Source organism: Saccostrea cucullata, unplaced genomic scaffold (assembly GCF_032062105.1).
Source record: "Saccostrea cucullata isolate Sc308-1 unplaced genomic scaffold, CSIRO_AGI_Scuc_v1 ctg674, whole genome shotgun sequence".
In the NCBI taxonomy this organism is placed as follows: Eukaryota; Metazoa; Mollusca; class Bivalvia; order Ostreida; family Ostreidae; genus Saccostrea; species Saccostrea cuccullata.
Window position 1 is genome coordinate 77,730 of NW_026918952.1, and position 14,059 is coordinate 91,788.

A 14,059-nucleotide genomic window follows, 5' to 3' on the forward strand; every position below is an offset into this window, starting at 1 on the left:
AGAGGCTCTTGTTGTTTCACTGTGTCAAGTATTGTTCTCCAAAAAGATGAATATATGTAATGAAATTTTCCAATGAAAGTAGTTGGATCACAAAATAATTCATCAGAGTCTTTGATGATAAGTTTAGATGGCTCATAATTCGGATCAGTTTTACATCTGGACTCTGCTTGACAGTTTTCATGGTTGTTGTTATAATGATCTACAATATTGTCCAGTAATTGTCCGAGTTTTTCTGGAGATCCTTGGCAGTTTTTCATAGCGTGATAGGTGTTTGTCTTGATGGAGGCTACTTTGTCTAATTTTGTCCCACTTCTTCGTTTATGGCATCAAAAATTGACTCCCTTGAAAGCTCTTCCGTTTTTGAATAATAAAGTTCATAATTTTCAAACATACTCTAAGGTATTAGACCCAGGTGAGAAGATTCGCAAAGACGTTTATACTGACTGTATTATCTGAGTCCAGTTGCATTTACTGCATGTATAATCCGTAGATTGGTTAAAAACATTCCTCCGGGTAGATGCTGGGATGAATCTGCTGTCACACTAGGATTCTTTTTGCAGGTAAATGTAACTTTCACTGTATGACCAAATCTTTGTTGTCGTTTCACATCCGGTAGTTCCTCACAGCTTTGTCTATGTCGTTGAATCCCTGCACATATATTCCGCATCCCCGAGTAACTGGTATAAACACATCTTCACACACATCTTTTTTCACAGAGCAAATACGGTTGATAATCAACAATGCCTTTTGCCGATCATTTTCTTCGAGTCCATGCATTTGAATAAAAAAATCAAACACAGAATTCAGCAATTGATCATTAGTCAATGAAGAAACTCTCTCAGCTAGACACATTTTGATTTTGTCCATTTTGTTTTAGACTGCTACTCTCTCTGCATCTGACTTCGTATAGAACCGAATAGACCCTGATATAAGTGGATTTTCTTGGCCCTTTCTCTTTTCATTCCTAGCTTTCATTTGTTCACCAGTGCCTGATTTTCTTTTCTTCCTCTCATATTTTTTTCAGTTGTCATCGCGTAATCTTTTGTTGTTTCCTTGATCATCCATAATTGTTTCTCTGCTTTCGATACTAAATTATTGATGAGGATAATGGAAACCACTATAAACTAGAACAAAATAAGGATTATACTGTCATAAAAATTTTAATTTATTCAACACTTGTACAATTGAAAAGAAAAAAAATTACTTAATACAAAGTCAATAAAATTTAAAATTTTCATAGAATTTTTTCAAATCATCATAGAATTATCCTTAGAAAACTACAGACTACACATTTATCAAAATATTAAATCTTAAAGAAGAACCAAGAAAAATCATCCAATCAATAAAAGCACGAAAACCTTTGACTTGCTTTCAAACATTGGTTTCTTTTTTGCTGTTTTACTTCTGGTAGTTGTTGGAGAATACTGGGCTTGTTGTCCTGGCTGTGGAATGGGGGCTTGTTATGCCCTGCTTCGAAGAAGGGAGGGTATATTGCTTTTCTGCTGTCTGTCTGTCCACTTAGTTTCCGTTCATTTTCTTCGCAACCATTGCACGTACTGAAATGAAATTTTATATACAGATATATCACATAAAAAATCTAGGTCATGTTTTATTATGTGGGTACGATCGCACAATTTTTGACAGAGTAATGCCCCTTAGACTTAGAAAAATTCCAATCATTTGCAGTTTCTGTTCATTTTCTTTGCAACCGTTGCATATACTGAAATGAAATTTTGTATACAGATTCATCATATGAATATCTATGTCAAAATTTGTTTAAGGTAAAATTGGCCCGTTTTTGACTAAGTTATGCCCCTTAGACATAGAAAAATTCCAATTATTTGCAGTTTCAGTTATTTTCTTTGCTGGGTCCTTCAGAAGAGACCTCAAAACCGAGGCCCCGTGTCAGCGGCAGGCGTTGGCACGATTAAGATCCCTCACTGCTCAATGGCCCTGAGTGCCGAGTAAAGGTCAAAATTTGAAGCCCTTCACTGGCATACGGTGACGTCTCCATATACGTGAAAAATTCTCGAGAGGGACGTTAAACAATATACAACCAATCAATCATTTTCTTCGCAACCGTTGCACATACTGAAATGAAATTTTGTATACAGATTTATCATATGTATATCTATGTCAAATTCTGTTGGGTACAATCGTGCCATTTTTGACAGAGGTTTGCTCTTTTGGACTTGGAAAAATTCCAATTGGGGGAGGGGGCAAAGGTGTTTTACAAACATCTGTTGTTGTCCCAGCTGAGGAGCGGGGGCTTGTTGTCCCGGCTGAGGAGCGAGGGCTTGTTGTCCCGGCTGAGGAGCGGGATTTGTTGTCCCGGCTGAGGAGCGGGGGCTTGCTGAGAAGTGTCTGCTGAAGTTGTGTATGATGAGGATGACAGCAAATGCATATCAGAAATGTTAAGTGCTGGGCAGCAGGGATTGATCCAAAACTTGACAAGTTTCTTTAGCCAATAAAATTTTGTTAGGGCTGTAACTGTTACTGCCAAAATAAAAAAATCGTAAATGAAAGAATTTCTTAATCAAAGTATCAACGGAGTATTTAAATTTTAGCACAAAGTAATTTATACTTCGGTACATTTTTTTTAAAATTGAGTTTGTCTATTTTGTTTATAATCCTTGTTTCTACTAAAACACATCTTAATTTTTTATTCTTAAATACAGTGCTAAAAATAGCTTGGAATGTAGCATCATATGAGGAACCAACCCCCCCCCCCCAAAAAAAAAAGACCTGAGGTCGCGAAATGGCACAATCGTACCTAAAACAGAACTTTACCTAGAGAGTCATCTGATACATAAAAAGGCCTATACCAAATTTCATTTCAGTGTATGCAGATTTTGTGAAGAAATTATTTGGACCGACAGACAGCAGCAAAGAAATATTCCCTCCCTTCTTCGAAGTTGGGCATACAATTATCTAGCTGCAGTTCTGTAGCTCTCCGGAAAAAATATATATTGATAGACCTCCGGTCTATTAATATATTTTTTTCGGAGAGCTACAGATCTGCAGCTAACAATTATCAATAAATATTTTAATGTGTACATGTATTAAGTTTATCATTATGAAAATTCAAATTAAATCAAAATGCTTTAAATAAAGAAATAGACCTTTATTTAAAAATAATGAGGATTAATTTCATTTGAGGCATCGTTTTTTCGAATCACAAGTGGATGTGGCAGTTAAGATAATTGCGTAGATGTGCACTTACCATACCAATCATGAGTTTAAACAATTTCCACGCTCACTCAAGATAGACATGACTCAAACTATTGAAATTCAGGAAACAACTAAAGAGCATACTCCAGCATGCTAGAGGTTCACGGCGAGATACTTTTGACTTGGCGCCGCGTAACCTCTAGCATCCATTGTAAAAATTCTCGCCGCTGAAACCCCAAGTGGAAAAAATTATTTTATTAAGAAATAAGGCTTTGTTTATTAACGAATGGTACGAAATAATAAAATACTCAATATTTACGATAAAACTTACGCATAAAACACTGTTAACCTCTCGTATTAGCAATAAATCCATTATTTTTCAAATCGAAGCAGAAATTGAAACAAGTCATCTGTTTAAAATTCGGAAATGGAATACAGAAAATCTGACGAAACGAAACCAGTGTAATGCAACGAAAATTTCGTTTTCTGACAAGCAATCCGCAAAATTAATGTGAAGTCAAATCGAAAGTACTTCTGGTGACAAATTGGAATAACGACATTTTTCAATAATTAACAATAATGCATACTGAATAAAATGGATTTTATTATTTCTTGTGACTTTCATACCCCATGCAAACACGTAGGTACCTGAAAATTGCTTGTTAACAGTTTATTTCACGCATAATACGTTCCGCCCAAAATCTCAGGCGGAACGAGCTCGTTAGAAAATGGCCTTCGGATGTAAGAGTCCGAGGTATATAAGGAGCGTAGGGACGTTAACCGAGGCTCTTACTTGTAGGAGTACTAAAGAGCAGTGATGGGATGAACACCATTTAACAACATCCAAGTTCAGTGCAATTTTAGAAGGAAAATCAATTACACCTTAATATATGTACAAACTTATTTGTAATCAAAGTCATTTAAAATGAAAAAAGCGCCAGAAGGTCTATATGTACATGACTATATGTAAATCCAGAGTAGTTAAATGTCACATTCCTTGAACAGCAAAATCTTTAGCCAAAACAGCTAAACTCTTATTTCTACATTTTGCTAACTCTCCTTTTTGTGATGTAAAGTGATACGAAGAGGCTGTAACATGTTTATTATTTCAATAAATCCACTTTCTTGAAATCTATCTTTCAAATTCTAAACTATGACGTCTACATATTGTGGTATGATAGATCTGAGAATGTTTCTTTTCTGCTGGGAAATGAATCTGTCTTGAATTACTTGATGTACTGTTTCATTTTCTTCATAAAACCCGTTATTGTTAATGTTAATGGCCTCTTGGACAAATGCTCTCCAAGAGCCATTGCTCTCATTGTCAGTAAATCAATTCCTCCAGTTTATCTACATAGATGCAATAAGCCTCTTTGAAATCGAGAAGAGCTTCACAGGAACTTTCCACTGGTCAGTTTCCCCTGTCTTCCAGTGTTAAAGAAAAGACTTCAGAGTTTGGATAATTCTCAACTAGATCACCAGAAAACATATCATACAAAAGAGCATAGAAGCTGTTTAATTGCACGCCTCTCCCTTACATCAAATTAATACAGCTCCCTGTTAGGTGGTATGAAGTCAGAGGGGGCTGAGGCTGAACTTCCAATCAGCACTGCAGAGGGCACTTCTTCCTTCTGAGATGAGTCCGTCTCTGCATCTGCGTTAGCTAAAACCAGAAAAAAACGGTGCAAGGTATAGTGAAAACGGAATGTTTCAGATATGCAGAAATATGCCTATTATAGGCATATTTCTGCATATCTGAAACATTCCGTTTTCACTAGTATTACAATTTATGCAAAACATACCAGGCTTAATTTCCCAGGAATTGATTTGTGATTCGGGTGCCTCTGCCAACCCTGTCAACGAGTCAAACACTGGTGTAGTGTAATTTTATTTTGGTTTTGCATCCAATGTGAAGATAGACTTGAATACGTCGAAGAAACAATTGTAGATGTTTAATTTCACATCTGCCCTCCACATAATTTCGGCTAGATAACCATTGCATTGCGTTATTTTACTTCCAGCCATCCGTCTAAAATGGTCCTTCTCGTGCTTCCATGATCCTCTATTCTGTTAGTGTGGACTGGGACCTCTTCGTTTGTTTCTTTGTTTACATAGATCTTTATAAATGAATATTTGTGGAGCACGGTGAAATGTTTGTACCCGATGTCATTTAGAGGGTGGTATGCTGACCAACCGTCACTGTAAATAGTTGATTATTGGCAGGAGGGTGTCCTCACTTCTGTCTGACACAGGATACAAGATAATTTTGTTGGTTTCCCGTTCAACCATGCCAAATATCCATATCTGAAAAAAATAACAATACTATTGCTGTAACAATGTCGGCCTAGATTGGAAAATGCATACTTTACAAGTTGAAGAACTTAAAAGGTAATGCTGGAATTAAATATACTCTTTAAAAAAAGAAACGCATAGTAGGAACAATGCCCTGAAAATTTTTGATAGTTTTGTCATACCTTTTATTTTTGTATGAATACGATGTATCCGAGTGAAATGAATGATTTTTTAATGCAATTATTAACTTTACAGCTATTCTAAAAGTCTCACACAAAACTTTTCCAAAAATTTTGATCTCAATTTTCATTTGATGAATTCCGATGCAATTCCTTCAGGTAAAAAGGGGCTATCAAAAGCGGGAGTTCTCGATATTTTGAATCTGGTTTTGTCTGAAAAATGACGCTTCCTAAAATTGCTGCATCTGAATGTTGCGTGACACAAAAAGGAAAGTGGGCGACTGGAAGCAGGGGTACCCGCAATCTACAGTTGCAAGAGGTTTTAATGTTACTCATAGACCATATCTAACCTATTAAACATAAACCATTAACATCGAACACCCAATGTTCGCAAAAAATATGGTAAACTACGTGTAACATCAGCAGCACAGCATCACTTCCGAGGATTACGCAAATTGCATGAATGTAATGTAAGGACATCATCTAAAGCATTAGCAATCCCTGAACTGCACAGATCATCTAACAAGACCGTTTTCAGATGACTACGAATTATTGCAAGAGGATTATTCATGCCATTGTTCCGACCCCACAACACACCTAATATCGACTTCAAAGATCTCAGATGAATAGAGTATGACCACAGCATCACTTCTGAACATTTTGGTTAACTTACTAGTCCAGAATGTTTATCTGAAAGCCTCTTCTAAGTTTAAGAGTGCTAATGCTTTTTAATGAAGGTTAGATTGATAACTGCCTCCAGGACGTTAAAAAAGTTGGTGGTGGTAGTGTAATGATATGGAAAATGGTATTATAAGAAAGTAAGATTGATGTGGTTTGAATTCGATGGACTTTGATGGAAAAAGGTCCTCTTACCATGTTCTACCTACACATACCCATTCAATTTTGCAGCATCCTAGAGCCGTATTGCAATCTCACAATACACAGCCACATATGGCCCGTTTGACACACCTATTCTTGCAAAGAAACAACAACCTGTTTCAGTCACAGTCATCTAAATCGCTAGATTTAATCCAAATTAAGCAGCATTGGACAAAATGGATTGACATGATTTGCCAAAGACAATCGCATCCCCAGACTCAGCAAAAGCTGACTAAAGTTCTACATTTAGAGTGAGAGAGTATTTCTATACAGTTTTTATTACATGCATTTGCTTCAATTACATGCCGTTTGTGGCTATCATTTGTGTCTGCGGAGGGCATACCAGATATTGATCTTTAATAGTCTTAAACTGACCATAATTTTAAAATTGTTGAGTAATTATGACATTTAGATAGTATTCCTGTTGCTTACCACATTTCTGTTTTATCAATGCATCATTTTACTAAATAATCTTTATGTTCAATCTGTCACTAAAATTCTACGATGCGTTTCTTTTTTTGAAGAGTATAGTTGAAAGGGAGTTAACTCGCCTTCAAACCACGTTTGGGTTGCCCTTGTGAATTTTTGACGCGCCTTCCGAAAAGGGTCTCGTAAATTTGCGAAAGCGGAGGGTGTTGTGGAAATACTCCCAAAATATTTCCCTAATAAAAGACGCTAAATTTACAGGAGTTGTTGTGTATGACATGCCAGAAAAGCGGGAACTGAACTACACTGTTTTTCTCAAAGTAACATTTTATAAACAAAAAGATGTCCTGCAACACCAGATTGCTTCTATCAAGAAACGAATAGGTTCTGGAAGACCTGGTGTAGACCCTTTTCAAGGAGTATCGAAAAATAGTTCAATGGGGAACACGTTATAAAGAAGCAATGTCATGTTTCCAGGACATTTTTCTATATTGCATGCAAAAGACGTTGGCAGCAGGTTGTTTTACCTGCATCATTCATAAATTTGATTATCAGGCCTTGAAAATAGATGAAAAAAGTTCCATGGTTAACAAACTCTGCTGGGGTAATGGTAAGTATGTCCGCAGTGTGTCTCTCGCGATAGCTCTCGCCACTCTTCCTGGTTTCTGACATGCTGCACGTGAAGACTTGGAGCACACTAAGGGCAACTCTGAGGAAGGGTCATTTTATAACAGAAGGGGGTGGCTAGATACAGTGGAATTAAATAATTGAATATGAATAGTTTTGGGGCAGAGTTTTGACTTCACGCCAGAAATACAGCTGACTTGAAATCCTTGGTGAAAGAGAAAGAAAGGAAAGAATAAAAAACATGTTTGTAATAATTTATTTTGTCAAATGTACAATAGACAATAGACAATATTTTATTGCCAATTAAGGGCCCTCAGAGAGGCATGAAAGGTACATGTGTAGACAAAGACAATCAATAAGTAGATAAACAAAAAAAAAATCAGTAATTTGTGTTAAAAAATATAAATACATACATATCATATTGTTGTTGTGCTTTAAAATGTTATATTAAATGACTAGACAGGTACTCTCCAAGTTGAAGTAAGACATTGATATTTTCACATGTAATGATCCAAAAATATTTTTGAGAACTATCTAAGCTATGAAAATTTTTATTATATTTCTGTGCTTCATTTAGAAGTTTGATTCTTCTTTCTTTGTAAAAAGGACAGTCTATGGTAAAATGTATTTCATTTTCCACTACATTCAAATTACATTTTTCACATATTCTTTTATCTCTTTCAAGTCCAATATATCTGCCAGTTTCAATTTTGAGTTTGTGAGAAGATATTCTTAATCTTGTTATACCTCTTCTAAAGTTAAAGTTATTTAGTAATGTTAAATATTCCTCACGTTGGAAATTACTTTTAAGCTTTACATAAGAGTCCAATTTTCCATCAGAATTTTTTTCTTTCAGTTTCAGCCAAGAGCAAATAAACTTTTTTCGAATTTGATTATTGATGACAAATTTGAATTTAGATTGACTTAAGGAGGAGGCATTTTTTGGTATTTCTAAAAATTTCAAAAATTCAAGAATACAAGAGAACCAGGTGTCTCTATTTGTACTAAGTGTTTTAGAATTAATAAAAGCATTGTACAGGAGAGAACTGTTATCAGAATTTTCCAATCTATGCCAATATAATAACATTGATTTTATGATATTAATATAATATGGATATCTTCCAAGTTCTGACATTACTGCAAAATTTGCACTTTTCTTATGAACACCCAGTATAAATTTACAAAACTTCAAATGAAGCTTGTCAGGTTCTGAAAAATTATATACATTGTCGATTGAGATACCATTTCTGAATCGTGATGAGTGAGGATTGAACACACCCCATATCTCGCTGCCATATAACAGTATTGGCTTAATTGTGTGGTCAAAAATATGAAGACTAGTTTTAACAGATGGATGAAATGCTAAAATATCTTTACATAACTTAAAATAACATTTTAGACCCTTTTTATACAATGCATCTTTAGCATGCGAAAAAGTACCAGATGCAGTGAAATAAACACCAAGATATTAATAATTGGTAACATTTTCAAGTAAACTATTATTCAATAAAAATTTATTCTTCAACAGTTTACCACATTTATTAAAAATTAAGACTTTTGTTTCATCAACATTTACATTTAAACACCATTTTTGACAAAATTCATTTAATGTGTTTAGCTTTTGTTGAAGACCATTGTCTGAGGTTGATAACAGAACAACATCATCAGCATATAATAAACAATGTACTTCTAAATTATTAAGTGTGCAAGGATCTGGTGTACTGGATAACATACTTGGTAAATCATTAATAAATATTTTGAATAAATTCGGGCTCAGATTGTCCCCCTGTCTTACACCCAGATTAGTATAAAAGGGTTTTGTTAAATGATTTCCTAATTGAATATGTGACATGTTTTTAGAATACATATTTTTTATCAAACTGTAAAAATTACTTCCAACCCCCATTTGTAGAAGTTTTAACTTTATACCATCATGTAAAACAGTGTCAAAAGCTTTACGGAAATCAACAAAACATGCATATAGCTTTCCTCCTTGATGACAATACTTCTCAACAAGAGATTTCAAAATGAACATATGATCAGATGTTCTACATGCTTTAGAGAAACCAATTTGGTATTTGCTAATAATATTGTTTTCTTCTAAAAATTTAAAAATTTGTCCAATCTGGAGTTTAAGATAGAATTGAATAGTTTACCTATGTTACTTGTGATTGTGATTCCTCTATAGTTTGAAGGATTACTTGGATCACCTCCTTTATGAAGGGGTACTATGAAATGCTGACTGACGTTTTTCATACCAATTGTTAGTCCATTATTTATACACTGAATTGACTACGGATTTTTTCCGTTATTTCCTGATTATGACAATGAGCACACGGCGGGTGTGACCGGTCAGCAGGGGATGCTCACTCCTCCATGGCACCTGATCCCACCTCTGATGTTTCGGAGGTCCGTGTTTGCTCTGCTCTTGTTTTGTATATTTGTTTAATGGACGTTGAGATTGAATACTGTTCGTTATTTCCATATCCTTATATACCCATTGGTCCAAGAGTTGGGGTATATGCCATGAATAAGGCAATTATTAAACAATTTTAGAAGACAAGGATTAAAAACATGTTGCCCATATTTTAACATTTCATTACAGATAAGGTCCAGACCAACTGCTTTATCATTTTTAAGTTTTTTGATAGCTTTATATAATTCCCCTTCTGTTATCTTCATATCTAACTCATTAAAGCACCTAATTTTTTCTAAATCTGTAACTTGCTTTTTGATGATTTCAATCCGATCAGTAAAAGCATTATCAATTTTGTTTAATGAATTAAAGTGATCTAACCATGTATCCGGGGATATTAAGTCAGCTGAGACTTTAGTGTCTCTATCTTTTCTTAATTTTGATAGCATATCCCAATAAGCTTTTGGATTATTTTTATGAAGTTCACTTATTTTGTTCAACATATCTGATTTAAATTTCCTCCGTTTAAATTTTACAGCTTTAGAGTACTCTTTCTGTAGTCTGTAATACCTGCCACGTACCTGTGGGTTTCTAGGGAAAAAACTTAAGACTGTACCAAATGATATTAGTCTACGACGTAAACAATGTAAATCTTTGTCAAACCATGGTTCAGATTTTTTGGTTTTCTTCTGTTTATTGAATTTTGGTTTTCTTAGAGTTTTAGATGCTGCATCTAGAAAAATTTCATTCAAGTTATGAGCAGCTTTGTTAACATCCAAAATACTCGAAGAATTGTAGCTGTTAATTTTGTTTTGAAATTCTAGATCATTACTGACATACTGTTGAAATCTACTTGCAGACTGTTCATTCCAAATAAATTTACATGGTTTTTGTTCCAGTGTTTGGGAGTTTTGGGATTTGTCTGTAAGTTTGTCAAATTTTGCAAGTAGACTCCATGTAATTTTACAGTGACAATCACTTAAAGTTGCTAAAAATGGTGATACATGAAAATATATAATTTTATCTATAATGCGTTCTGATACAAGAACATAATCAACTATGCTACTGCCACTGCTTGTAAAACAGGTAAAGTTACCTAAAAGGTCTCCTAAAACCCTTCCGTTTAAAACCCGTAATTGATTACCAATACAAATTTCAATAAGCTCTTTGCCTCTGTTATCTATGATATTGTCTTTACTTTGTCTACAGTATGAATCTAAATCTGACAAATAGTCATCACCAACCGGAAGATGATCTATGGTATCACATGGTATAAAATCTAAAAGGTTTCCAATTCTACTGTTAAAGTCACCACAAAGAGTTACATCCCCTTTAGTACTGAAATGTGTAATTTCACTCTCTAAGGACTGTAAAATATCTATTGATAAGTTTTTTAAATAAGGTGACTGGGATGGTGGATAATATACTAAGCACATGTACAAATCTTTGTCTAAATGAAAAAAAGATTTATCTAATTTAACCCACTGAAAATCATTGTTTGTGTTTGGTAATATAGAGACATAAGGTTTTATTGTTGTTTTTATAAATATACCAAGCCCTCCAAAATGCCTTCCATTTTTTGACATTGGTCTACATACTGAAAAATATTTATAGCCATTTAGTGCGGCTTTGAAATCATAACCCACATGTGTCTCCGCAAGAAATATTATATCGTATCCAAATAGTTCTGACAAGAAAAAATCATCTTCCAGTTTGTTTTCCCCTCTGGTAATTAGGCCCCCAATATTCCAAAAACAAAATTTAACTTCACTAAAGAAACGCTTACTAAGCATGCATATACAACTAAATCAAACTAAGCAAATTAGATCTACTAAAAAGACTTCCTAAACAGTCAACTCTAACTGTTTTGTTTATATTTCAGTAAGACAGCTGATATAATTAACTGCCCATGTTTGGGATGGGTCAATATTTCCATTGGCCTTGTCTCCTGTCATGGTAGTTGTTCCATCCATAGTCACGGAAATTGTCGTATCCAGGGTTGTATCTGAAGTTGTGGTGACTGGTGTTCCATTGGTTCGCGTTTCTGTAATTACCGTAATATTTGGTGTTCCGTTTGCCAAACCTCGCGCCATTATTTCTCTGTGAAGGTAACTGGTGAATCTCTAGTACCGAAAACACTGTGTTCCTTAAGTTTGCAGCCAGTCTTGCAGTGCCTTGCTTTGATAGATGATATCCATCCTGTTCCAGTAAATTTGTAAGTGGAATACCATTGTTTGTTAAGTTTGTATTATGTGATAGGGTAACATGAGGGTCCTCCATGAACTTCATGACCACTGCTGCATTGATGGTCTGCATCTTAGCATCTAAATGTTTATCATCAAGTCTAGGAGTTTCCAATGAAAGCACAACCTTAATATTAGTCCACTTTGATTTGCAGGAGTTAATAATTTCCTCCAGCTGTTGTGTGCATTGTACTGCATGCTTGGTTTTTCCATCATTTGTTAATGAGTGTAGAACAATGCAGTCTGGAGTCTCTGTGAACTTCTTTATTTCGTCATGTGTATCTTCCAGAGTGTATGCTATTCTCTTAATAGTGTCAAATTGTGTTGACAACTTTTCTTCCTTTATTTTGTGAACATTTGAAGTCCCAATAAGAAGTACTTTAGGTTTTTCTGCCATTTTCTTTACGCTTTCCATCGTTTTCGTCAGTGTTGGGTTTCTTTGATGCAACTTGAACCATTTCCGTGGTGTGATCTTGTAATTGATTCTGCATATGTAACTTGAGAGACAATGTTTCTTCTTCCTTGTTATGAAGTTTTGTTTTCAACTCACTGATCTTTTCATCCAAGTTTTCTATGGTGTTGTTTCTTTCAGTTAGTCTTCTTTGGAACCATTCTCTCTCTTTATCACACGAGTTGATCATTTGTGTATATTTGGCCTCCATTTCTCTCAGCTCTCTGGCATGTCTCTTCCTTATTCCATCAATTTCTTCCTTGTACACAAGATTTTCTGCCTTTACTTGTGAAAGCTCTGTTTTCAGGGCTAACACTTGGTCAGGTGTTTGTTTTGGTTGGTTGCTGTTGGAATTTTCAACTAATATTTTCAATGTTTTTGCAATCTGGCCTTCTGTTTGCTTGATTAGGCAATAAATGCCATTCTGACTATTCTTTATGAGGTCACCGATAGCCTTCACTACGACATTCTCTATACGACTTGCACTAAGTTCAAATTTGTTCACAGACTCTTTTACAGAGTCTATTATCTGACTTGTGTTTCTGTTGTTGTTAGCATCACAAGAAGTAACTGTGTCACTGGAATCACAAGTGTTCATATCATTTTGAGGTTGATCTGTGATTATATCATCTGGTTGAAGCTCTAGTGTATCTCCTGTATATGTTTCACAATTTTGTATCTTGGGTTCAGAAGAACCATGTACAGTTTAAGGATGAGTATCGCCCAATCTTTCAGCTTCAGAATTTACGAGATCTTCAAGTTGTTTAAAGTACAGATCGTAAAATGCTGAACAAGAACCCCCTTGGATATTAACCTTGCCTGTCGTAAAAAAGTTAAACTTTACACAAGTGTCTTTCTCATATGTGACTTTAAGTCCGCTGTTACTTTTGTTTTGGCTGGGTAAGCTTTCTGTATTTTCACTTCCGAAAAAGTCCACTATTACCTTTTTCCATATGTCTGTCGAATCTGTATTGAAAGTAATGTTATTGATTCTTCCATCACACTGCTGGTGTAATTTAGGGTCGTGCTGTAGAGCCTCCTCAAGTTCCTCGCCAGTAACACAATCTTCAAATATCTTGGTCGGGTGTTTAGAGCCTGCCGCACCACGTGTATAGTACGTAGACGACATTTTAACTGAATTGTGCAGTTGTAACAATTAGTGATCTTTTCTTTCTTGTATTAGAGTGAAGTATTTAGCTGAGAGTTAGATTAAATCTATAAAATTCTACTTGATTATCCCAAACATGAGCAAATATCTTCTTTTACATTCTGATTGCGCCCATCGCCATCTTACCGGAAGTAATATTTCAATGCAAATGCCTTGGTACATATCTTCTTACGCTACCATCAAGGTATTTATAGCGCCTCGCACTGA

The 14,059-nt window shown here is 35.0% G+C and overlaps 1 protein-coding gene and 1 pseudogene across 1 annotated transcript; both read right to left on the bottom strand.

Annotated features, from left to right (window-relative positions):
- Positions 1-448: 448 nt before the first annotated feature.
- LOC134276388 (uncharacterized) lies at positions 449-7,619 on the bottom strand (annotated as a pseudogene).
- A 4,286-nt stretch (positions 7,620-11,905) lies between these two features.
- Positions 11,906-13,813, bottom strand: LOC134276398 (uncharacterized). The gene is made up of 3 exons (XM_062758660.1): positions 13,570-13,813; positions 12,843-13,338; positions 11,906-12,754 (listed from the first exon to the last, which is right to left on the bottom strand). Exons 1-3 carry the CDS (start codon positions 13,811-13,813, stop codon positions 11,914-11,916), a joined length of 1,581 nt encoding a protein of 526 aa, XP_062614644.1. The 3' UTR covers positions 11,906-11,913.
- Positions 13,814-14,059: the final 246 nt, after the last annotated feature.